This window comes from Cornus florida, unplaced genomic scaffold (assembly GCF_030987335.1).
Source record: "Cornus florida cultivar Cherokee Brave unplaced genomic scaffold, ASM3098733v1 CherokeeBrave_3.0.0_Hap2_Chr09, whole genome shotgun sequence".
NCBI lineage: Eukaryota > Viridiplantae > Streptophyta > Magnoliopsida > Cornales > Cornaceae > Cornus > Cornus florida.
This window is the reverse complement of record NW_026775579.1, coordinates 65,413,038-65,439,638: the sequence shown is the minus strand read 5'-3', so window position 1 is coordinate 65,439,638 and position 26,601 is coordinate 65,413,038. Positions and strand designations below refer to the sequence as shown.

At 33.9% G+C, this 26,601-nt stretch overlaps 1 protein-coding gene and 1 long non-coding RNA gene across 2 annotated transcripts; both read left to right on the top strand.

Annotated features, from left to right (window-relative positions):
• The first annotated feature begins 2,248 nt into the window (after positions 1 to 2,248).
• On the top strand, positions 2,249 to 6,012 carry LOC132274166 (uncharacterized). Its single transcript, XR_009470351.1, has 4 exons — positions 2,249 to 3,890; positions 3,977 to 4,269; positions 4,385 to 4,524; positions 4,709 to 6,012. It is a non-coding gene; the product is annotated as an uncharacterized LOC132274166 (long non-coding RNA).
• A 9,201-nt stretch (positions 6,013 to 15,213) lies between these two features.
• Positions 15,214 to 16,323, top strand: LOC132272730 (uncharacterized). The gene has a single exon (XM_059773824.1). It carries the CDS (start codon positions 15,214 to 15,216, stop codon positions 16,321 to 16,323), a length of 1,110 nt encoding a protein of 369 aa, XP_059629807.1.
• The last annotated feature ends 10,278 nt before the right edge of the window (positions 16,324 to 26,601 follow it).

The following is a 26,601-nucleotide window of genomic DNA, read 5'->3' as shown; positions in this document are numbered from 1 at the left end:
GCTCTCACAAGCTAAGCTTTCTAAGGTCATTCATGGAGGCTTATGAGTGATTCTTAAAGGCAATATCATTACCAACAAGATGGAGATCCATGGAAGAGGTATCTAACAAAAGGGATCTACAATAAGTGAGAACATTCACTTTAAAGGAGAGATTTAAAGTTTACTCAAACCTTGATGTAAGTTTTTTATCCTTAAATTGAATGGATCATCACGTTCTTCATGCATAAAACTTGTCTCTACACATGAATTAAGATCTTTATTTGAAAATCCCTCATAAAGTTTTAAAAATTTCTGTTTCCCTAACAACTATATGAACACAATTGATGAATGTATAAGATGGATTTATGTGAGGTGGCTAATAAGTTTGGTCTCACTTATTTTGTATCATTGTCAGGATATAGCTATGATGAATGAGATGACTGGGTGAGTTGGCTAATAAATTTAGACTTATTTTATATTGTGCCATTGTTAGATATGACTATATTGTTGATATTATATATTACTTGATACAAGTTAAATCTTGGCATCGGGATCAGTGGTTAGGACTGAGGCGTATATTACCGGAGACGAGTAGCTTGTATAGGTGATTTGTATGCCTTGGTAGTATAGGGGACCCTTGACCACCTCGTGTGCGATTTTTCAGGTGATACCCTGTATCAGGTTGATGCGACCTTATGCATAGTGAAGGTTTATTAGTGTGTATATTTATGTATGATTATGTAGCTATTGCATGAGTTTTAGTTAGAGATAAATTGTTTATCAGTTCTATGATTAAGTCTTAGTAGAGAGGACCTGTTCATGGGTTTGATCCACCGTTAGTATATTTTTCAGTTCCACGTCAATTCCAGACTTAGATCTAATGATCGATATATTTCTTGATGGCTTTGTTCTTGAGGCATATATTTAATTTCTCTAAAGCTTTAAGGGGTTAATAACAAGCCAGAGTTGTGTTTATGCTGCTTCTCTAATTTCCCTTTCTTTGGCACATATTTTACTCCAAGATTATTTTGCTTTTCCACAATACATTGTGCTCTGTTTGGCTGCTTTCAAATTTTGTTATCTAATTAGAGTTGTTATGACTATTCTTAAGTTATAATCTTAAAACTCCAATTTTGATCATGGACTTACAGCTCGATGCTTAATCTTCAAAACATCATTGTTCTAGGAAAATGATTCCTACCAACGTCAAATCGAAATAATTTTATTTAACTAGATAAATAGGTTAGAATTGTTTCAAATTAGTTGATTCCATCACTAGCTTTAAAATTTAGTCGTATTGATGGTGGTGTGAGTGACATATAGACACTCATCTTAACTAAATTAAGTTTCATTGTTAACATCTGTGATTTAAATTTTAAGTCTCACCCATGTCATTGTTCAACTCTACAACTTAAATCTCACGAGTGGGGAGTCCCCCAATAAAATGACATCTAAAATAAACTAATAGTCATTAAAAAGTGTATATAAATAATATAAAATCAATACACTTATATATAAATTATAGATATATATTATTTTGGGTAAGAGTTAAAAACTTTTATGACACAGTAAAAAAATAAAATAAAAGGTTCTATTTATATTTTTGTTTAAGACTATCAAGGGTTATAAGTTAACTAAAAGTCTCTCATATTTCAAAATAGAAGGTCAAAGTCGTAACTTAATTAAGCTCTCTCACCTTTCAAAATAAGAGGTCAAAGCTCCTTCACCTTTCAAAAAAGAAGGCCGAGTTATAACTTAACTAAGAAGCTCTCCCACCTAGGAGGCCTAAGAATATAACATAATTCAAGTACATGTATGGACGAAAAAGTGTGAAGGTTATATTTGGCTAAGAATATAACATATAACATTTGTTTTCTTTAGAAGCAAAGTTTGCTAATAATAACAATTTGGGAGGGAATAAATGTGTTTTATTTTTAATATGAATTAATATTATCGTCATTTAAATATAAGAGACATTTATGTCATTTAATTCAAAAAAAAAAAAAAAAAAGAAGCTGAAATTATTGTTTTCCTGACAAATATGACATCATCCAAAATTAATAGTCAATGAAAATAATAAAAATAATTAATTTATGTAAAATAAAATATTAATATATGGGCAAGACTTGAAAAGGCAACAAAATTCAAGCGTGTACACAAGTTAGGAATTTTTGGACTTCGGACCAGCCCATCTAATTATTGGGCTAGGTATACGGCCTTATACCTCTCAGAGCTTAAACCAGATTTAGGGCACACTGTTCATATTCAAACACTTTCAGAGAACCAGAGAGAGAGAGAGAGAGTGTGTGCGCGATAGAGAGAGAAAATCGAATCACGGCAAATCTCTGAAGCTCCACACTTTACAGGCAAGTACTCATTTCTACACTCTTTGCTTTGATTGAAAGCATATTATATATATAATACACCACTGTGTTTGTTCAAGAAATGACTATATAAATCTGCAAAAGTCTCATCTCTCTCTCTCTCAAGAACTTTCCACATCCCAACAAGACTTGAATCTCTGTTCTCTCTCTCGGCTTCTTCTCCTCCTCACCAAAAAGCCCCATTATGGTGGCCGATTACTTGCTTGATAGACTCAAAAATTTTCCTGAAACTGCTTCGAAAGTCTCTTCCGTAAAATGTGAAAAGGCCTGAAGAAACCGATTAAAGTAGGTTTTCTGGAGCAACACGCTCCTCAAGTTTTACTGCAAAATTGAGCGCTCCATCAAACCCAAAATCAAGCTTTTTCAGGACTGGGTTTTTCTTCTAGCGATGTCGTGAAAACTGTTTTGTCTGACCCACATATTCTAACTAGTTGCTTGTATAATCGGCTTGGCCCGACGAATTTAGCATTGAAGAGTATTTTTGGTTCAAGTATGGAAGTGTATAGGGTTTTGAAGAAATCTGCGAGGATTTTGAGGTATGATTTGGCCAATACTATGATACCCAATATTGAATTTATGAAGAGTTGTGGAAACCTATCTAATTAAGACAACTAAAATCAACTAAAATCACGTTCCTCTTCGTTCCATAATCCTTCATTCCTTCTCTCCCAAGTAACTGTACTAAATTTATCACCGCCACTAGTGACTTAATTCCTAAACCTATTTCTATATATAGCCCTCTATTATCAGCGCCTCAGCCCTCTTTTTCAGCCCTATTATCAGCGCCTAATAGCACAAATATGTTGTCCATGCCTCTAGGGTTTGGTTCGCCCCCACATAAGAACTCCTCACCCACTTTCTCAGAAGAAAAGTGAAGCAAAAATCGTTGCCGGATATGTGACTTGGGATGGCCAAAACAAGCTTGAGGAAATTTATAATGGGCAGAAACAACTTAGATGTTGGGTTTTGAATCATATGTCAAGAAAGATGAGTAGTCGATCATGCCAAGAGGTCATTGGATTATGCATGAGTATTCGCTGGGCAATGTGAGCTTAGATAGGCTAGAAGAAGGTACTGATCATCAAGATTATGTGGCTTGTAAGATCAAAAGAGATATTCTAAATATCTGAGGAGTGCACCAAAGCATGTTCGTGAGCTATCCAAAGAAGAAAACCCTAGTTGGAAGAAGATGAAGATGGGATATGATCATGATGAGGCCTTTACAAATACTCCACAAAAGACTTTGACTCTAAAGGATCCTCATGAGTTGCTTTCAACGCCGCCGTGTTCATCATTTGATGATGCAACTACTACTGCAACGTCTTTCGATTTTCAGCCTCTGCTAGCATATTATGATGAGACTGCAAGACTTTTTGATCTGCCTAACATCACAATCAACTCTTGTGGTACAATACAAGGCCTGCAACAGATAGACTCATTTTTTGACAACTTTGATGCAGCTACTACTGCAACCTCCATTGTTCAATATTCAGCCGCTGCTACCACATGATTATTTGCCGAATTCGGGTACGAATTAACCTTCGTATTTTGAATTCCTTCTGACGGGTTTTCTTTCAATTATATGTACTGATAAATATTTTCTTAATTTGTAGTAGAAAAGGAACTGACAAACCAAGATGTGGTGGTGGTTCCAGATAAGAAATCCGGTGGCAGCAGTGGCATGACGATAACGGTGACTGTGTCCAACTCCACCCTGTTCTCATTGGTGGTTCCGAAACCGCCAAGTGGGTACTTCACCATTTCTAGGAAAAAGCTGTTGAAGAAGGTTGAAATTGAAACTGGTGCCGGAGCTAAAATCAATGCATGGGTTGACAAAATGTGAGCCTCTTCTCCAACTCATAGATCATCCCCAGCTTCTACTGATCAAGACGCGAACTCTTGGATTGTATGTATCAAGTCTCATTCTGAACTTTCTTGCACATTCCTTCTATATATATATATATATAGTGTCTCATGAATTATTATTAATTTTTTTTTTTTTTGAATTGTATTGGAGACAGCTTCTCATCCCTCAGCGTTAACCATGTTCGAGCAGCTAACAAATGCTTCGAAGGGGAAGCAAATAGTGATGTTCTTGGATTATGATGGTACCCTCTAGCTGATTGTGGAAGATCCGGACCGAGCTTTAATGCCCAATGAGGTTTGTTTTATGTTATATTTGGTTCAAATTTCTCTCATATGAGTCATATACAGTCTCAGATCGATCACTAACTTGCCAAGGTACATTTTGTACATACATAAACATGCTTACATATACATATATATCTATATATATCTATATATCAATAACATTTATGCTAACGAAGTAGTAATAATTTATGCAGGTTTATAACTTTGTGAGTTTATCAGAGCTGAACTCTTCTTATACAATATTAGCAGAAGACTCGTTTTCAGAGGACATTGATCTAGAAACGCAGGAACAACTCGTTTTCGCAGGAGCATTGAGTTGTTCCTGCGTTTTTGGATCAATGTCCACTGAAAACGGTCTTCTATTGATATTGTATAAGTAGAGTTCATTAATGTGATGTTGGGTAGATCAAAGAGCCTTGCAGTCTCATCCTAATATGCTGGCTGAGGCTGAAAATCGGAAAACGGTGCAGTAATGGTTGCATCATCAAATAATAAGCACGGCGGCGTTGGAAGCAACTCATGATGATCCTTTAGAGTCAGTGTCTTTTATGGAGTACTTGTAGAGGCCTCATTATGATCATATCCCATCTTTTTCTTCTTCTTCTTCCGATTAGGGTTTTCTTCTTTGGATACCTCATGAACATGTTTTGGAGAGCAATGCTTTGGTGCTCTCCTTAGATATTTAGAATCATCTCTTTTGATCTTGCAAACAACATAATCTTGATGATCAGTACCTTCTTCTAGCCCATCCAAACTCACATCGCCTAACGAATACTCATGCATAATCCAATGACCTCTTGGCATGATCGACCACTCATCTTTCTTGACATATGCTTCAAAAGTGTTTCTGTCCGTTACAAATTTCCTCAGGCTTGTTTTCGCCATCCCAAGTCCCACATCTGGCTCTCAGAACAATTCTCTTCTTCTTACCGCCAATTTTCTTTAACTGGGTGAAGACGTAAATAACAAATTCCTTGGTCTTCAATGAATGCTATGGATCTGCCGCCGTTAATATATTCCATGGCGCTTTGCCATAAATTTGATATCTCATTTGTTGTTAATAATCCAGTATTACTTGGTTTGAGCATTGAGAATAGGCTTAAGCCACTGCTAAGGGTTTTGGAGGTTTTAGATAGGAGGAATTTGCTTCTTAAAAAGCCGAGTTTGACGAATGTATGCATGATACCTGAGAAGAAGTTTTTTGAGAAATATATACTCCCTTATTCAAATGAAGTTGGTGAATTATTTGTGGTTAAGAAGAATTCATTGGCAGCAGAAATATGTGCTTAAGATCATGACATTCTTTGTGCTCAAGACTCAGACTAAATCTTTTTCCGGAAAAGCAAATGGCTTGGCGGCATAGTATGGCAGGTAAGTAGGGACTCTTTAGCGCTAGATATTCACATCTTTTTCTTGTATCCATATGGTGTACTACTCTGAAAAACAGGGATTAATTTTTGTTTACTAGGCTTGGCTTGTTGGCTGTTCTGTTTTCTAATTCTATCTATTTTACCACTATTATGTTATGAAATTTATCTACAAGTTGGTTCATTTTGCATGTATGGAGCTAATAAATTTGATGGCACTTAAAGAATTGTAAATTATGAACTGATCCAAATCTACAAAATTAGATTAGAAATATGGAAATCATAAAACTTTATGTATTTGTGTTACTATCTCAAAATTTGGGTACAAGACTATTTATAAATATAATTATAAAAGATTCATTTCTCTCTCATATAAAATTGAGATTAATTGTTTGGTTTTTCATTATTGGCATGTGATATGTGTCTATATGCCCTAATTTAAGTTGGGGGTATAAAGAAACTAAAGAAAAGGTTTGAAAGTATAGCTGATAAAAATTATCTACCTAAAATTTTCATATTTATAAAGACTCTTTAGTAGAAGATTTGGACCAAAACACATGCATTCCAGCATATACATCAAACAATGCATTTGGCTAGAGAATTGGAAATTAATGTGAAGTTAGGTGAAAGTTATGTAAAAGTTGCTATGACTGCAGAAAGTAGAAATTGTCATAAACTGACATTAAAATAGTTTGTTAAAACTTCATAATCAGGTGACTTTTTGCAGAGCTGTAGTGTTTTTTGCTTTTGAAGAATCTGAATTAGGGTTATCAAAATTCAACATAGATTTTCAATCAGAAAATGATAAATGGGTGAAATTTGTGTAATAAGCTGTATGGATAATAAATTCACATGTTAATATTTGGCTGTAAGTTTGCTACTTAAAAAGCCATGTTTGGTAGAATGAATCCTATGGTAGTTAGTGGTTTAATTTCTTTACTTTTTATGTTTTTCAAGTTACAAAAACAAAGTGTTGTACTTGTAATTTTTTCTTTCCCAGTAAAGTAGGGGATGGAGGACTCGAACACGAGCACACTATCAATTAAGCCAATGTGTAAAGCTAATTTGTAATTTGTAATGCAGTATTGTCAGTGGTGATTAACAATTGGAGTCATTTCAAAAAGGTCACACTATAAAAACAGCCTGTTACATGACTGTAGACACTCATGACCTGGAAGGCTACATGTCAAAACACATTCCACGCATTCTATTGAATTAAGTAATTTTTGAGTGCATTGACTCTTCTTTTTCTAGGATTCGCTGGGTAGCCTAGTTGGTAAAGGCACTCTTTTGAGTTGCGGGAGCTCAAGTTCCACTCACCCCCATCCTTCCGAGGTGAAGAAAACACTCACCGCATCCTTCCGAGGTAAAATAAACAAAGGGACACTTCTTTTTCGTCTGTGAAGCCGGTGGGAAAGTAATTTTGCATAGTAAGAAGGGTTTCAAATGCATTGTTATCATTTTCCAACTACTTTAAAAGTTTAAATAAATGACACTAGCTTTACAATCCTTTTAAAAGTGGAGGCAAAGAGAGGAAATGATGTAGAGATAGTGATTATTTATTTGGTCTTTATTTTAATATTTATTATTTTTATAACAAATGAATTTCTTTTCTTTTCATTATAAATCTATGTTTCACAAAGCAGGTCATTGTTATTTTCAAACAAAAAGAGCCTTAATTTTGACAAACTCAAGGGATGTCAATGTAATTTATCCAAAAAAATTTAAAGTATTTCACACTTTTTGCAAATTCATGATAATTGATAACACTTCGAATCTGATAGTAAAATAAAGGATTAAAAAATTTCTTGAATTTAAATGACGGGTGTAATTTGCAGATGATTGCACATATTTGAAATTTATTTTCTAGTTGCAGAAAGTAGAAAACATATCAGTTCAATCTAACCTAACCACCAATATGATCTATGAAATATTCAATCATAATTCAATCCAACTTCACTATCAACTCGAGTGCAAAACATTCTTCATTTTTTAAAGCTCGAATTGAATTTGAGCTTGCAGATCGAGCCGAAATTTTGAGTTGAATTTTGGTTTCTAACTTGAGTTTATTTTTTGGGTTATTATTTGTGATGCTGAAATACCATATGAAATAACTTTAAAATTTTCACAACTAAAATAATTGAAGTTATTCGCAACACATAATAACAATATGTCATGGTCGTTCGTTGTAACCAAATGAATCCGTGAAATAACCTGCAACTAAGAGCAGCTCCAATGCTCTTTCATTTGAACTGTCAAATCCAAAATTTGAGAGGTGTGTAAAAAGTGAGCTGTCCAATAGGCTTTCATTTGGGCTCTTAAAAATTGAGAATCTCAAATCTACTCTCAGATATAGGAGTTGCCAATTTTTTTTTGGCAAGTCTTCTAATTGCCCAAACGACGCCGTTTTTGAATGAGCAAGTCTTTTACGTAATTGCTTTTTATCTGTCCCGTTGCTTTCTCTCTCTCTCTCTGCGTTGCCCTGTCGTCTCTCTCTACCTCTCAGCTGAGGCCGAGTTCATCCTCGCAAATCTCCGGCCACCCCTCTTCCTTCCAAGAAATAAAATGTAGATTACGGTGATTACCTCAAAATTATTTTTAAAAACCCATACATACAAGTTAGCAGTTGCAAAGAGGGGGGCAAGCTTGAGAGTTGAGAGACAGCGGCTGAAGCTTGTGAACGGCGAACCTGAACTAGAATAGCGGGCGATTGAAACTGAAAGATATGTGTTTTGATTTTTTGAACAATCTGAAATCATATGCCGATATGGGTTTTGATTTTTTGAACAATCTAAAATGATATACCGATACGAGTTTTGAACTTTTGATTCTTGCAAACAGATAGATAAGCTGAAATATATGGGTTTTGAACTTCTGATTCTTGTAGATTTTGTAGTTTGCAGTTGTAGAAAGAGAGGGAAAATTCAGAGTCAGAGAACGAGAATAAAGATGGAGGCGATTGGAGAGGCTGAAATGATTTGCCCTTAAAATATTATGTGGGAGAGAATGCAATGAATGGTTAAGATGGGAAGGTAATTTCGAAATCAACGGTCAGAGTTAAAGTAGGACTGGGAAGCTAGAAGTGGGTTAGGCTTGGTTCAATGGAGGCTGAAAATTGCTAATATATAACATTTTGGATGAGATGCACCATTGGAGCAGAATTGTTAAAATATAACGCTTTGACACTATAACTCCTCTCAAAATATAAATTTGGCAACACGAAATGGCATTTTGCATTGGAGATAGGGGTGGCAATTTGACCCGCCCCCGCGGTTATTTGCCCCGCCCCGTTTTTGACGGTTTTGAGGGACCGTTTAACTAATTTGGGCGGGGGTGGTTTTATATAACAAAAACCCACGTGGGTTTGGTGCGGGGGTAGGGGGAGGTCGCCCCGCCCCGCCCCGCACCGTTTAGATATGGAAATTACTTAACTACCCTTATTTAATTATTATATATATTTCTTATTAGAAACCCTACGTTTTCTTAATTCTCTCATTCACATCATTACTGTCAGCGGCGCCTACCTGTCACCCAATAGGTAATTAATTATCCGTCACCCAATAGGTAATTAATTATCCTTACCCGTCACCCAATAGGTAATTAATTATCCTTATTTTATTTAGTATATATACTCGCATTAGAAACCCTAGACCTCACAAGTCACAACTCTCGATTACTCTTCAATCTTCTTCACTGTCAGCGGCGTGTCACTGTCAACCTGATCTTTAGGGGTAAGTTATCTCCCTTTTCCTCTTCTATATTTCTAATTCCTCTGTGCTTTTATATTCACTCTGCCTTATAGAATGGAGAATCTATTGAAATACATGTATAATATATTCTATATATGTATAATAATATATTCCATATATGTATAATATATTACATGTATATAATAATATATTCTATATATGTATAATATATTACATGTATATATAGAATATATTACCAACAAGCTTCATCTGTACACCTCATGGATTCCAATAACCTGTGTATATTCTTACTTTGTTTTTACTTTATATTATCAATTTTGTTATTTTTATATATATATATATATATATATATATATATATATATATTCCTGTAAATGATACGTATTTTTTATAACATTATTTTTATATTTTTATCTGAGAATTTTCTTGAGGAGTCTAGAATTGTGGCATGTTGGGCATTTAGTTTCATACAATGCTCTCATTTAGTTCGCAGAACCTTACTCTAAGCTTTGCTATATTTTGATTTCAGTGTATACATATGCTTCAGGAATTTCACTTAGGAGCTTCAGAATTTGTCATTGACTCTCTTTGCGTAAGTTTTAATTTGCCCCGCCATGTATATATAGAAATATATTATTCTATATATGTATAATATATTACATGTATATCGTATACATATAATATATTATATAATATATTCTATATATGTATAATATATTCTATATATATATATATGCTATGTAGATATTTTATACATGTATAATACATAGAATAATATTATATATATATATATATATATATATATATATATTACGATATGTAGATATTCTATACATATTGAATAGTGGTCAATCATTTAGAATTGTCTCTTATTATTTTCCAGCATAGGACTTTTTGTTTTCTTTTGATGACTCTAATTGGTTAATCTCCTCAGAAAGGTAGAACTCTAGTGAATCCGAAAGTGCGCTGAAAGGTTCAAAGCAAAACCAACCAATTCTTCAAGTGAGGAATAGGTCTGAGGCGTATCCGGCACAGAGTTAGATTGGAATTTCCACAATGCTGTGATTTCTTTTCAGCATAGGTTATTAACTTCTTATTATATATCATTTTAATTTTATTATTTTTTGTTATCTATTTTGTAGTATAAGTAAATTGAAAGATGTCACAGGGTGATAAAAGGAAGATTGTAGATTTATCATCAAATGATAACTCATCTCCAATTCCTAATTCTGCTCCAATAACAGATTCTGCTCCAATGACAGATACAAATCCAGTTGATGAATCAGGTCCTGAAGCAGCTTCGCCCAAGAAAAAAAAATTAACATCAGTTGTGTGGAATGATTTTAAGAAGATAAAGATAAATGGGATAGAGTTTGGTGTTTGCAACCATTGCATTTCAAAGTTGAAAGCACCTAGTAGGAATGGAACAAGTAGCTTGCGCGACCACTTAAAAAGGTGCAAGAAAGTTGGAAACAAGGATATGAGATAGTTTGTTTTGCAACAAAATCTGAAAAAGATGGATGGACAGTTGGAATGTCGTACTTCTCTGTTTGATAAACAAGCTACAAAAGTTGCACGTGATGAGCTTACGGGGATGATCATAGTGCATGAGTATCCACTCTCTATTATTGAACATTCCCGCTTTCGAAGATTTGTTAATGCCCTTCAACCCATGTTTAAAATGGTTTCTCGAAATACAACCAAAAGGGACATCTTAAGTATTTATGAATTTGAGAAAGCTAAAACATTGTGGTTGTTGGAGACCCTTGGGAGTAGAGTTGCCATCACTTCTGATATGTGGACTTGCAATCATTCGAAGAAAGGTTTCATGGCAATAACAGGCCACTTTATCGATGATTCTTGGGAGTTGCAACAAAGAATTTTGAGGTAATAGACTAATATTAATTTCTTCATTTACATATTTATGTTTATTTACTAGATATTCAATTATTTTATTTATTTCTCTTGTTATACTTAATTAATTAAGTATTTTTTTTATTTTTATTTTGATTCATTTTAGGTTTTTGTATGTTCCTGCTCCACATAATAAGGAAGTCCTTTCTAAAGTTCTTGTGGATACTTTTTATGATTGGAATATAGATAGGAAGTTATTCACAATTACTTTGGATAATTACACCACAAATGATGATATCATCGGTTGTCTTTTAGACAAGCTTGATTCTAATGCACTTTTACTTGAGGGAAGCTTTTTTCATATGAGATGTGCACATATCTTAAACTTGATTGTTAAAGATGGGTTGGAAGTAATTGGGGATGGGATAGAAAAAATACGTGATAGTGTTTGTTTTTGGACAGCAACACCAAGTAGAATTGAAAAATTTAAAGAAGCTGCTTACCAATTAAAGATCCCATATACTAAAAAGTTAACTCTTGATTGTGAAACTCGTTGGAACTCAACATATCTTATGCTTGAAGTTGCTTTGCATTATAAAGATGTGTTCCCACGATTAAAACAACGTAAGAGACTTTACACTAGATTGCCAACTAATGAAGATTGGGAAAAGGGAAAAGAAATTTATGAAAAATTGTATTTGTTTTACACTACCACATAATTGTTTTCTGGTACTCAATATCCTACTTCCAATTGTTATTTTCATAAAGTTTGTTTAATTAGAGAGTAATTGTCTTTTTGGCTTCAAAGTCCTAATGAGATCATTAAAGTGATGGCATCAAAAATGATGGATAAATTTTTGAAATATTGGAACGTTTGTCATGTGGTGATGGCAGTGGCTGTGGTTTTAGATCCACGATATAAGATGAAACTAGTAGAATATCATTTTGGAGAGATATATGGAGATGAAGCTTCTAGTGAAATTCAAAAAGTTTGTCAAAATGTTTATGACTTGCTTTGTGCATATCAAGTCAATACAATGACAGATGGAAATATGGATGTTGATGTTGCTTCTACTTCAAGTCAAGCTACTAATTTGTCTGAGGATGCAAGTCTGTCTAAGTTTGATAGGTATCTCAACTCGAGTGTGACTAATTTTTATACAAGGACTGAGTTGGAGTTTTACTTGGAAGACAATGTGCTGCCTAGAATCCCAAATTTTAATGTCTTGACTTGGTGGGGTTCGAATGGAGTTAAGTTTCCTACTTTGCAGAAGATTGCTTGTGTATTCCCGTGTCTACCGTTGCATTGGAATCTGCTTTTAGCACTGGCGGTAGAGTGGTCAATCCACATCGGAGTAGACTTCATCCATCTACTTTGGAGGCTTTGATGTGTGCTCAGAATTAATTATTGTGTGAAGACATGGATGGTAAATTGATTATATTTAAATTCTTTAATTTATTATTTTCTAATGCATTAGTTATCTTACACTTTTGTTTTATTTTTAGGAACTGATTCAATATTTGATCCATGCAAACAAACTCAGCATATATTCTGATAATTATAATGATGATAATGAATATGTTCCTGAGATTTGCCAAGGTATTGTTTCAACTTTAATAAGAATCTACTTTAATATTTCATGCTAATTTTGAACTTTTTAGTGATCGAATAGTGATGTTTTCTGCAGATTAATCATCAACATATGATTCTTTTGGGGATGTTGAAGAAATTGTGCAACTATGGAGACATTGAAGAAATTTATGAGAAGATTGTTTTGAAATCTAAATTTTCTGATAACTTTTTGTCACTATGTAATGAATTATCTTTTTTTTTTTTTTTTTTTTTTTTTTTTTTTTTTCTTTTCTAAATTAAAACTCTTTTGGAAGCCAAATTGGAACGATGTAATTTGACTTGTCTGGTTTTGGTATGTTATCTTTTATGAAATTACTGTTATAGAATGTTTTTAATGTTGAATTAACTATTTATTTTCTATTTTTTAATGAATATGTTTAATAATTATATAATTTTAGTTGATAAAAAAAAAAAAAAATGTAGGAGAAATTTTGGTCTTAAGCGGGGCGGGGTGGGTACCCGCGGGGGTAAAATTGTTAAACGGGGGCAATGATGGGGTGAAAAGTCCCTCCGTTTTTGCGGTTTTGGGCGGGGACGGGGGCGGGGTTTTTAAACGGTTGCGGGGACGGGGGGGTGTACACCCGCCCAAACCCGCCCCTCTTGCCATCCCTAATTGGAGATGGTCTAACACAAATATATATGTTCACACATATAATATTATATATAGATATGTGTTGCAGCTCGAGTTGAGCTTCAGGTTGTCAGTTTAGTCCGGCCCGAAATGCAATGTGGTTCCTATTTTTCAATCCAAGTCCCGCAAATTCAACGACCCAAACCTGAAAATTTTCAGGCTGGCCCATGAGTTGCAGCCCTACGTATATTTTTTCTAATTTCCTTTCTTTTCATTTCTCTCCAACCAAACAAAGCCTTAAGAGCCAGAGTTTGTGTTCTTGCTACTTCTCTGGTTTCCTTTGTTTGGTACATATTTTACTGCAATATTATTTTGATTTTCCCCAAGAACATTGTGCTCTGTTTCGCTGCTTTCAAATTTTGTAATATAATTAGAGTTGTTATGATTATTTTTAATTTCTAATCTTAAAACTACAATTTTGATATGGAGTTACAGCTCAATGTTTAATCTCGACAACCTCATTGTTTAAGGAAAATGATTCTTACCTACCTCAAATGGATATGATTCTTACCTAGGTTAGAGTTTATCCCAAATGTTTTTTTATTGGTTCTGACCACAAATTACCGGATACCGAATTACTTAATATTTTCTCTGTCCTCCCTGTTGTATTCGAAAGGAGGGAAGACAAATTATTATAAAAGTTTTAAATTAAATACTATCTTAAATTATATAGATTTAATTCACATTATTATCCTATATAAATTATAATATTATATCTAGTACCTACATATAATGCTAAAATTAAACTTTCTCTTTCCTAACTAACATAGTAAATTGTGATCTTATCATCTTCTCTTCCATTCAACAGAACAAAAAAAAGAAAAGACACAATCTCTTCTATAGGGATGTGTCATCCATCCCTTTCTTATTTTCCTTTTGTTTAAATTTTTTATTTCCTACCAATTTAAGCATAAGAATATAATATTTGTTCTTTAAAAGCAAAGGTTGCTAATAAAAACAATTTGGGAGGGAATAAATGCACTTTAATTTTTAATATGAATTGATATTATTGTCAATTAAATATAAGAGACACTTATGTCATTTAATTCAAAAAAAAAAGAAAAAGAAAAGTGCAATTATCATTTGCCTAACAATTATGACATCATCCAAAATTAATATTCAATGAAAATAATAAAAAGAATTAATTTATGTAAAATAACATATTAATATGTTGTGAGACTTGTGAATCAAACCTTGCAAAAGTTAGGAAATGTAGGCCTTGGGACCAGCCCACCTAATTATTGGGCTAGGGCTTTAACTCAATCAAGCCTTTAAATACCAGTGTCGATTTGGGTTTAAGGCCTTAAACCTAACAGAATTCAAACTAGGTTTAGGGCACACTGTACACATTCTTTCAGAGAACCAGAGGGAGAGAGGGAGAATCTGATCACTGCAAGTCCATGAAGCTCCCCACTTTACAGGCAAGTACTCATCTCGACACTCTCTGCTTTGATTGAAAGCTTATTATAGATATATAGTTCATATCATTGTGTTTCTTCAAGAAATGACTATATATATCTGCAAAACTTTCATCTCTTCATATCCCAACAAAACGCCAACTTCTTTTCTCTCTCTCCTCTTCTTCTCTTCCTCTCCAAAACCCACCAATGCGGTGGCTGCTTACTTGATTGAGAGACAAAAATTTTCTCCTGAAACTGCTTCGAAAGTCTCTTCCTCTATAAAAAGCCCCAATCTGAAAAGCCCTGAAGAGACCGATTCCATTCTTTCATTTCTCAAGGAAAGTGGTTTTTCTGATACCCATCTCGAGCGTGTCATCAAACGCGCGCCTCGGGTTCTCTTTGCAAATCTTGAGCGCTCCATCAAACCCAAATTCAAGCTTTTTCAGGAATTGGGTTTTTCTTCTAGCGATGTTGTGGAAACTGTTTTGTCTGACCCAATGATTCTAACTAGTAGCGTGGATAATCGGCTTGGCCCGACGATTTTAGGATTGAAGAGTGTTTTTGGTTCAAGTATGAAAGTGTCTAGGGTTTTGAAGAAATGTGCGAGGATTTTGAGGTATGATTTGGCCAATACTATGATACCCAATATTGAATTTATGAAAAGTTGTGGTATTAGTTCGCTGCAAATAGCTCAATTTGTCTATAGTACCCCAACATTTTTCTTTTTTAAACCGACGAGTATTAGAGAATATTTCAGGAGGGTTGATGAGATGGGCTTTGACAGGAAGTCTAAGATGTTTCTTCATGCTATTCGGGCTATTAGTACAATGACTATAGAGAAATGGGAGTTGAAATTGGAGCTCTTTAAAAGTTTGGGGTTTTCGGAAGATGGCATTTTGTCAGTTTTTAGGAAACAGCCTCAGGTGTTTGCTGTGTCAGAGAAGAAAATTAAGGGGATGACACAGTTTTTGCTTAGCACTGGCAAATGTGATATCTCATATGTTGTTAATAACCCAATCATACTTACTTACAGTGTTGAGAATAGGCTCAAGCCACGGCTAAGAGTTCTGGAGGTTTTAGAAAGGAGGAATTTGGTTCTAAAAAACCCTAGTTTGAGGACTTTATGCTCGATGACTGATGAGAAGTTCTTGCATAATTATGTACTCCCTTATTCAGATGAAGTTGGTGAATTATTGACAGCAAGGCCTCATTGACATATGTACTCCCTTAGCAAGGCCTCATTGATAGCAGAAATATGTGCTTAAGATCATGACATCTTTATAATCTCATTGAGGCAGGCTGAGATTGATTTTTTTTTTTTTCCAAAAAGAAAATGACTTGGCGGCATAGCATGGCAGGTAAGTAGGTACTCTTTTGCGCTGGATATTCGTATGTATGTCTCATCCATATGGTGTACTACTCAGAAAAATGTCAATTTAGTTTCCAGGTGGCTGTCTCATTTCAAATGTGTTGAAATATATCCTTAATTTATTCTTTTTTTCTTTTTTTTTTTCAAATTTTCAATTGAGGCATCATGTTGAATAACCGTGATTGGTATTATATCTTGCTCAAGCTTTCTCATTTTGTGTGTGAGTCAATGATTTCTAAGTATCTGCACGCGTAGCCGTGATCTTATTCTTCTCATATAATTTTATCATTGTGCAGAATTGTATGGTATTGGAAGTTTTGTTTATCATGTACATTGGAACTTACAAGTCACATTTTAGTCATGTATGTCTCTTATGCTTCTTCTTCCAATATGCTAGCAGTATCCCGAATGAAGTCATCTGCAATCTGCAGCTGCTTCTCGCTATAGTAAATTTTGATTTCAATTCACTGAGTACAATCCAATATTATTAAAGCATAGCAAATTTACTAACATGAATCTCTGTTTATAAAGAACAACTACTCCCCTGAAGTCGCCAAAGCTCGCACTCTTAGAGACAGCATCTCCCTCCTTTCTTTGTGGGGCTATGATGGTGTAGATGTTGATGGCGACTGTTCCAATGTCATCAATCTTCGCCCTTCTTCCTCTCACCTCAGTTTTAACCGTGGATATTAAGCTGCTGCTCTCTCCATCCAAGCCTCTCTCTTTGCTGGACTCCTCGAGGTTGAAACTGTGTGTGGCTCACTCCAAGCAAAATAATTTTCAATGGCCTTCATGGCCCAACTGGCTTGTCCAATCTGTTAATGCTGAGGCCTCTGGCCTTGCTTCTTCCTCTTCTTAGTTTTTAAGCCTCTCTCTTTGCTGGACTCCTCGAGGTTGAAACTGTGTGTGGCTCACTCCAAGCAAAATGATTTTCAATGGCCTTCATGGCCCAACTGGCTTGTCCAATCTGTTAATGCTGAGGCCTCTGGCCTTGCTTCTTCCTCTTCTTAGTTTTTGTTTTTTTTCCCTAACAAACTAGGGAGAGGGGGGATTTGAACACAATTGCACCGGCTCGGAGATTTGAGCGCTCTATCAACTAAGTATATATATATATACATATATACATATATAAAGACGAAGTTGATCACGAGCTCTCAACACCATCCTTTCCATACAGCTCCCCTACCTACGAGGCCCCAAATCCAACCCAATAAATGCACATTCTCCACACCTGCAAACCACACCACAACCACACATCACCGTTGGAGAACCACCTTCTCATCATGAGGCCATCTGCACCGGCCTCTTCGAATTTTGGCTCTCTAACAACGCCACATTAGCCTTTTCAAGAGCCACATTAGAAATTCCAAGAGCCACGTTAGCAGTTTTCGCTCTCCAGAAACATGCACTCCATCAGACTCTCTGAATTTTCGCTCTAAAATAATAATAATAATAATAATCAATTATTATTATTATTATTTAACTTTTCCTAAACGGCTATATTTTTAAGGTGAGCGTCACACAAATGTTGGAAGATGGACTCCGTCACTGAAGAATGCAATCCCGATTCCTATTTTAAGTCGATGCCCATCAATTTTAGCGGCACACATATCCTCTTGCCAACTTCAGATTCGCAACAGAGAGACAAATGCGCGGTTAAGGAATGATTTGATGGAAAATTTGTGGAACCCGCTATGCTGATGAAGGTGTTTAATTTATGTTGCATTTTATTTGCTTTTAAGATGTTATGACATTTCGTGTACTAGAATTTTTATTATGTAATGGTTTTTTAAGATTAAAAATAATGAATTGGAATAAGAAAATAAGTATTAGAAAATTCTATGGGAATAAGTAGATGAATTTGTAATTTTAATTATTTTTTTAACAAAAAGTGTTAAAAAAAGCTTTTATAACTAATTTTTGGCCCAAATAAATAAGGATTACAAAATAAGGATTCAAAATAATGAATTGGAATAAGAAAATAATGATTACAATTTAAAGCAAAAAAAAAAAAAACCCCAAAAAAACAAAAGCTTTTTGAATTTATTTTTGGCCCAAATAAATTTTGTTTGAAGGAGTACAAAATAAGGATTAAAAATAATAAATTGAAATAAGAAAATAAGGATTACAATTTAAAAAAAAAAAAAAAAAAAATTTAAAGAAAAAAACAAAAGCTTTTTGAATTTATTTTTGGCCCAAATTTTTTTTTAAGGATTACAAAATAAGGATTAAAAATAATAAATTGGAATAAGAAAATAAGGATTACAATTTAAAGCAAAAAATAAAAAAATAACAAATTTTAAGGGAAAAAAACAAAAGCTTTTTGAATTTATTTTTGGCCCAAATAAATTTTTTTTTTTTTTTTCGATAAATAGTGCCTAAACAATATATTTTTTATTTAATGAATTTTAATTTATTTTATTTTTTCCTAAAAGGAGCTAAAAATAACCTATTTTTAGGTTTTAAAAAAAAAAAAATTTTTTTTTTGCTTTAAGCACTGTTTGGCGCACTGTGCATAAGTGGGATAACAAGACAAAATAGTGACAGCCCAAAATGGCGCCGTTTTGAAGCAAGAAAAAACACAAAAAAAAAATTACAACAATCGCGGGCCGGCTCGCTGATTACCGCGAGCTGGCCCGTGATCGCTAATGGGCCCTATTTGTTTTAGCTAGCTCGCTAGAGGGCCTATGGTGTTTTTGCTCGCTGGATTTGGGCTACCGCCGCAGATGGCCTGAGAACCCCTTTAAACCTACTGACCAAGCCGAAGGAAGGATTAGCAACCTCGGATGATGACATCCTACAAGCCAATGAAGAAAGAAGGTCAGGCCAAATGTTGACCATGGAACAGAATTAATGGAGAAGGATTTCTTTGCTATTGAAAAATGGACTTGGTAAATACACCCCGACTTTAAAATATTGAGGTGAGGTGTATGTGGTTCACCATTCCACACCCTGTTAGGTCCGGACTGGAATATGGGTGGGGTGATATCGTTACGGGCCGATTTAGCAGTGTGATCAAATAATTCACACCGAAACCGGCCATTTTATAGGTTTATCGACGATATTCCGACTCAGCTAGCCGGTTCCTCTGGAACCCAACCCAACAAGCCAGATACAGTTTCTTGGTAAAAGTTGTGCAATAAATTTATTTAAGGGCTTTCTTATGTAAAGCTCCATTAAATTCTGTCCATTTATTGAACTATTATTTCTCTAACAAAATACTACAACATTAATATTTATTAATTTATTTTAAAATTTTAAAAATATAAAGCAGAATATTATATTTGTTTTAGAATATTAAAAGGGTTGTTTTAACTTATATTATATTTTTTAATTTATATGTTTTTCTTTTAACATGTTAAATATGGTATATTTATTATTTTATTTTTAAATCTAATAATATTCATTGATTTAATAATAATATATAATTACTAAGTTTTTTAATAAAGACATTGACTTACAATTTATAAATAAATCATTACTCATACTAAGTTGTCTTAAAATTTTTTAATAAAATTCACAAAAAAAAAAAAAAAAAAAAAATGCATTTTTATCAAAATATGTTGTAAAAATTGAAGCATTTTGGACACTACACGCGAATTTGAAAAAAAAAATTCACAATTGCAATAATTACATCGCTTTTAAGTTTATGAAGAGTAACACAAATATATAAAGTTTTCTGTCCATAATTCTAATATAATTTTGTAAATTTGGACATCATAAAACTTGGGTTTGCAATAAAACATGAATGTTTTTAATTTCGAGGAGTAAATAAATTTCATAACATAATAGTGATAACATTTTAATAACATAAGACCAGCCCACCTAATGCTAGGGCCAGGCGGCCCAGGACTTTCACAAAATCAGATATTTTCAGACAATAGGAGCAGCCCACCTAATGCTAATCCAGGAGGCCCAAGACACTAAATCAGAGACATTTTCCGATCAAGGCCTTGAAACCTCTAGTTGTAAAGCTAAAGAACCCTAACATACAGAGCTCCAACCAGGTTTAGGGCAACTCTGTTCATCCTTCAAACACTTTCAGAGAACCAGAGAGAGAGAATCGAATCACTGCGAATCCATGAAGCTCCCCACTTTACAGGCAAATACTCGTCTCTACACTTTTTGCTTTGATTGAAAACACACACACACACACACACACATATATATATATCATTGTGTTTCTTCAAGGAATGACTATATATATCTGCAAAAGTCTCATCTCTCTCTCTCTCAAGAACTCTTCACATCTAAACAAAACTCGAATCTCTCTTCTCTCTCTCCGCTTATTCTCCTCCTCTCCTAGAGCCCCCATTGCCGTGGCCGATTACTTGCTTAATAGACACAAATTTTCTCCTGAAACTGCTTTGAAAGTCTCTTCCTTCGTAAAGTATGTGAAAAGGCCTGAAGAGACCGATTCGATTCTTTCATTTCTTCAGGAAAGTGGTTTTTCGAATTCCCATCTCGAGCTTCTCATCAAACGCATGCCTAGAGTTCTCTCTGCAAATCTTGAGCGCACCATCAAACCCAAAATCAAGTTTTTTCAGGACTTGGGTTTATCTTCTAGCGACTTTGTGGAAATTGTTTCGTCTAATCCGTGGATTCTAACTACTAGCGTTGATAATCGGCTTGGCCCGTCGATTTTAGCATTGAAGAGTGTTTTGGGTTCGAATATGGATGATGTGTCTAGGCTTTTAAAGAAATCTGGGAGGTTTTTGACGCATGATTTGACGAAAACTCTGATACCCAATATTGAATTTTTGAAGAGTTGTGGTATTTGTTCGTCGCAAATAGCTCGATGTGTCTATACTTACACAACACTTTTCTTGCATAAACAGACGAGAATTAGAGAATATGTCAAGAGGGTTGATGAGATGGGCATTGACAGGAAGTCTAAGATGTTTGTTCATGCGATTCGGGCTATTAGTTCGATGACTAGAGAGAATTGGGAGTTGAAATTGGGGCTCTTTAAGAGTTTGGGGTTTTTAGAAGATGACATTTTGTCAGTTTTTAGGAGGGTGCCTCTGGTGTTTTGTGTGTCAGGGAGGAAAATTAAGGGGATGACACAGTTTTTGCTTAGCACGGGCAAATGTGATATCTCATATGTTGTTAATAACCCAGTCATACTTACTTGCAGTGTTGAGAATAGGCTCAAACCACGGCTGAGAGTTCTGGAGGTTTTGGAAAGGAGGAATTTGGTTCTAAAAAAGCCTAGTTTGAGGACTGTTTGCTCGATGACTGATGAGAAGTTCTTGCATAATTATGTACTCCCTTATTCAGATGAAGTTGGTGAATTATTGACAGCAAGGCCTCATTGACATATGTACTCCCTTAACAACGCCTCATTGACAGCAGAAATATGTGCTTAAGATCATGACATCTTTATAATCTCATTGAGGCAGGCTGAGATTGAATTTTATTTTATTTATTTATTTATTTTTCAGAAAGAAAATGACTTTGGCGGCATAGCATGGCAGGTAACTAGGTACTCTTTTGCACTGGATATTCATATGTATGTCTCATCCATATGGTGTAATAAGAAAAACGTCAATTTATTTTCCAGGTGGCTGTCTCATTTCAAATGTGTTGAAATATATCCTTAATTTAATCTCGTTCTTTTTTTTTTTTTTTTTTCAAATTTTCAATTGAGGCATCATGTTGAATAACCGTGATTGGTATTATATCTTGCTCAAGCTTTCTCATTTTGTGTGTGAGTCAATGATTACTAAGTATCTGCACGTGTAGCCGTGATCTTATTCTTCTCATATAATTTTATCATTATGCAGAATTGTATGGTATTGGAAGTTTTGTTTATCATGTACATTGGCGCTTACAAGTTACATTATGCAGAATTGTATGCTATTCGGACTATTAGTACAATGACTACAGAGAATTTGGAGTTGAAATTGGAGCTCTTTAAGAGTTTGGGGCTTTCCAAAGATGACATTTTGTCAGTTTTTAGGAAACAGCCTCAGGTGTTTTCTGTGTCAGAGAGGAAAATTAAGGCTGTAACACATCTTTTCCTTAACACGGGCAAACTTGATATATCATGTGTTGTCAATAACCCAGTGTTACTTGGTTTGAGTGTTGAGAATAGGCTTAAGCCATGGCTAAGAGTTCTGGAGGTTTTAGATAGGAGGAATTTGCTTCTTAAAAAGCCGAGTTTGAAAAATGTATGCATGATCCCTGAGAAGAAGTTCTTTGAGAAATATGTACTCCCTTATTCAAATGAAGTTGGCGAATTATTTTTGGTTAAGAAGGATTCATTAACAGCAGAAATATGTGCTTAAGATCATGATATCCTTTGTGCTTAAGGCTGAGACTGAATCTTTTTCCTGAAAAGCAAATGGCTTGGCGGCATAGCATGACAGGTAAGTAGGCACTCTTTTGCGCTAGATATTCACATCTTTTTCTTGTATCCATGTGGTGTACTACTCTGAAAAACATGGATTAATTTTTGTTTACTAGGCTTGGCTTGTTGGCTGTTCTGTTTTCTAATTCTATCTATTTTATCACTATTATGTTGATGAAATTTATCTAAAAGTTGGTTCATTTTGCATGTATGGAGCTAATAAATTTGATGGCGGGCACTTAAAGAATTTTAATTATGAACTGATCCAAATCTACAAAATTAGATTAGAAATATGAAAATCATTAAACTTTATGTATTTGTGTTACTATCTCAAAAATTGGTTACCAGTGTGATTCAGACTATGCTATTATCTCACGACGTGAATTAGTTGTCTATTTGGCTACAAATTTCTGAATAACTTAAAAATTGTACCAGTCATGAACCCCTAATATTTTCACAATCTGTGAGTTAAACCAACAAAGCTTCAATTTCGTTTCTGAAAATAAAATTTAATTTTAGATAGTTCAGATGTTTTGAAAGAATTAATTCTAATTTATTTTTAATTCTCAAATTATTCTGAGAAGTTACAGGCGTATGCTTCATCTTTTTACTATTCCTAATCTATCTTTCTTTTCTTAATTAAAAGATTTTCTCATAATTGCTTTTTGATATTTTTTCTGAGTGATTCTTAAATCGAGAGTTATTTAAACATTAGATCATTTTTAAAAAATTTATTTATTAAACTAATATTCTGCGTGACATTTCATAGATTATTAATAGGCTCCTAATTTTTTATTTTGTTTTAACGGACAAGTGGGTGGTCTAGGTGGCATTACCCAGGTTGAGCGCCTAGCTCCTTGAGCGGGTGTGCTCGTGTTCAAGTCCCCTCCCCTTGTTTGTGAAAAATAAATAAATAAAGGTGTGTATTGCCAAGGTAGAATGTTTTAGGCAAAATATGCTTTAGAGGATCACTTCAATTAAACAAGGTACAATTCAATTCCATATTTTTTTCCATTAAACAAGTTTGCTTCTTGTTTCACCTTTTGTGCTTACTTTTGTACAAAGAACTCATTTTCATATGGATCAAGACTATTTATAAATATAATTATAAAAGATTCCTTTCTCTCTCATAGAAATTTGAGATTAATTGTTTGGTTTTTCATTATTGGTATGTGATCTGTGTCTATATGCCCTAATTTAAGTTAGGGTAGAAAAAATTTGAGGGTAAAGAAACTAAAGAAAAGATTTGAAAGTATAGCTGATAAAATTTATCTACCTAAAATTTTCATATGCATAAAGACTCTTTAGCGGAAGATTTGGACCGAAACACATGCATTCCAGCATATACATCAACGGATGCATTTTGCTAGAGAATTGGAAATTTATGTGAAGTTAGGTGAAATTTATGTGAAGTTGCTATGACTGCATAAGGTATAAATTGTCATAAATGACATTAAAATAGTTTGTTAAAACTTCATAATCAGGTGAATTTTTGCAGAGCTGTAGTGTTTTTTCCTTTCAAAAAATTGGAATTAGGGTTATCAAAATTCAACATAGATTTTCAATCAGAAAATGATCAATGGGTGAAATATGTGTAAGCTGCATGGATAATAAATTCACATGTTAATATTTAGCTTTAAGTTTTGCGACTTAAAAAGCCATGTGTGGTAGAATGAATCCAATAGTAGTTGGAGGTTCTTATCAGGACTCTGGCTTTTCATTACTTTTTATGTTTTTCCTGGTAAACTAGGGGCAGGGGGGACTCAAAATGGGGACACCCTTCACACCTTGCTCTGGGAGCTGGACGCTCTACCAACTAGTCCACTGGATAATTCCGTAATTTGTAATATAGTATGTGAGTGATTGTTGAATCTGGAATCAGATGGACACCATGAACTAATTTTTATATGTGGAGCTATAAATTCTCAGAGTTGAACAAAAAATGCCTTAGATATTAGAAAATGTTGAGCATTGTAAATTTTGTTTTTTTATTGCTTTGGATTGAAATTATTATGAATCTTTTCAGATTTTGGTTTTGGTTTTAGTTTTAGTTTTTTAAATCCTCTCAGAATTAGAAAATTCAGTTTCGAAATTGTAACCATATAGGATTTTCTTTAAATTGAATGGTGGAACAACAGAGATAATATTTGATCTCACTCAGTGTCCATCAGACATGGACACAATATTTTGTTGTGTTACGATATCTGCCTCTCCTTTCAACTGCACTAGAGTACGGTTTTTTTTTGCTTGGGTGGCCACTTAAGTCCATGTAGTCCCAGACTATGTAATAATTTTTTATTAATCTTATTCAAAATGTTGAGTTTTATAATTTTCTGGAATTGGTGGTCGTCCTCCCATCTCCAAAACTTTTCTATTTTTATTCCAAGATTCTTCACTGTCAATCAAAAAGAAAATGATCTTTTTCTTGTTTGAGAAGACATGAAAAATTGTGTACATTTTAAACTTCAAACATATCTCTTGCTTGTACATTGTCATGCTCATATGTGCTGCTGCATTGGAATTTTATAAAAATATTAATAAGTATAATTAAAACAGAAAATATAAGTTATAGATACCTTTTTGAAATTTATGATAATCATTTTCTAATAAGGAGTACATATGCAAATAATGATGCCAAAATTTCCTTGGGATCTACTAAAGGTTGATATATCTTTGCCTTCCCAAACTTATTATGTACCCCTCAAGGAAAGTGAGTTTCCAAGAAAAAATTAGTATAATCAATAAAATGATAAACATCTTAAATATGTCAATATGGATAAATTGAAAGACATTAGTACCCTTTCAACAGACATGAAATACTTTTTAGCCATTCAAACATGATACATGTAATGCATTGATCCACACAATCCTATTGGCTACCTCTCTGAGTACAGAAATTAAACTCATGTAGTAAAGATTATGCCAAGCCATGATGACAAACATGTCACTTTTGGACAAAGAAATGATCAAATCAAAATTCACTTCAAAGCCATACCTTCAAATCTCAAGACCTCCTTGAGACAAATCACTTGTCAAAACTTTTGTGAGTGTCTGCCACTTTAGACGTTGAAGACATGTCCTCTTATATTGTCATAGATCATCATGATTTTTTTACTAATAAAATGTGGAAAAATGCTCTAGTTTCAATCCACTTATCGCCCACGTCTCGTCTCGAAAGATAATAAGCTTCTTTTGTGATCTTCTCATTTATCACAAAGCAGATGGAATGTGACCTATTACTACAGTTTCAATACATTTTTCTCACAAAAACCCACAAAATTTGATTAGAGACAACATATATTTAAATTGCTAGAACGGGGTCATACAAATGACAATACATCCAATATAAATGATAATATCCTAAAAATATAAATAAGAAACTAAATATAATGTCAAATCTAGATTTAGAGGAGGTAGTCGTTTTTTTGAAGATAGTTGAAGAGTTTCTTAAGTGCAATCGAAATATCAAATGACATCACTATTTTTGAGATTTAATTAAGTCAAATTTAACAATTTGTAAGTTCATCAAGTGGCACTCTTTTTATGAATCTATTTATTCATCTTCGTTAATTTAAGGCAATTATATTCAAACACATAATATCAAAGTATGTAGATATATTGAGTGTAGAAGTCACCTTACCAAAATGGAATTAATATATTCCATAACTTTGTTACCAAAAAACTGATCGGAATTCACAATTCAATTGTCAAATAATGAAAAGGTCTCAATCTCTTTGAAACTGTGAATGTGTACCGCATAGGCACACTCTA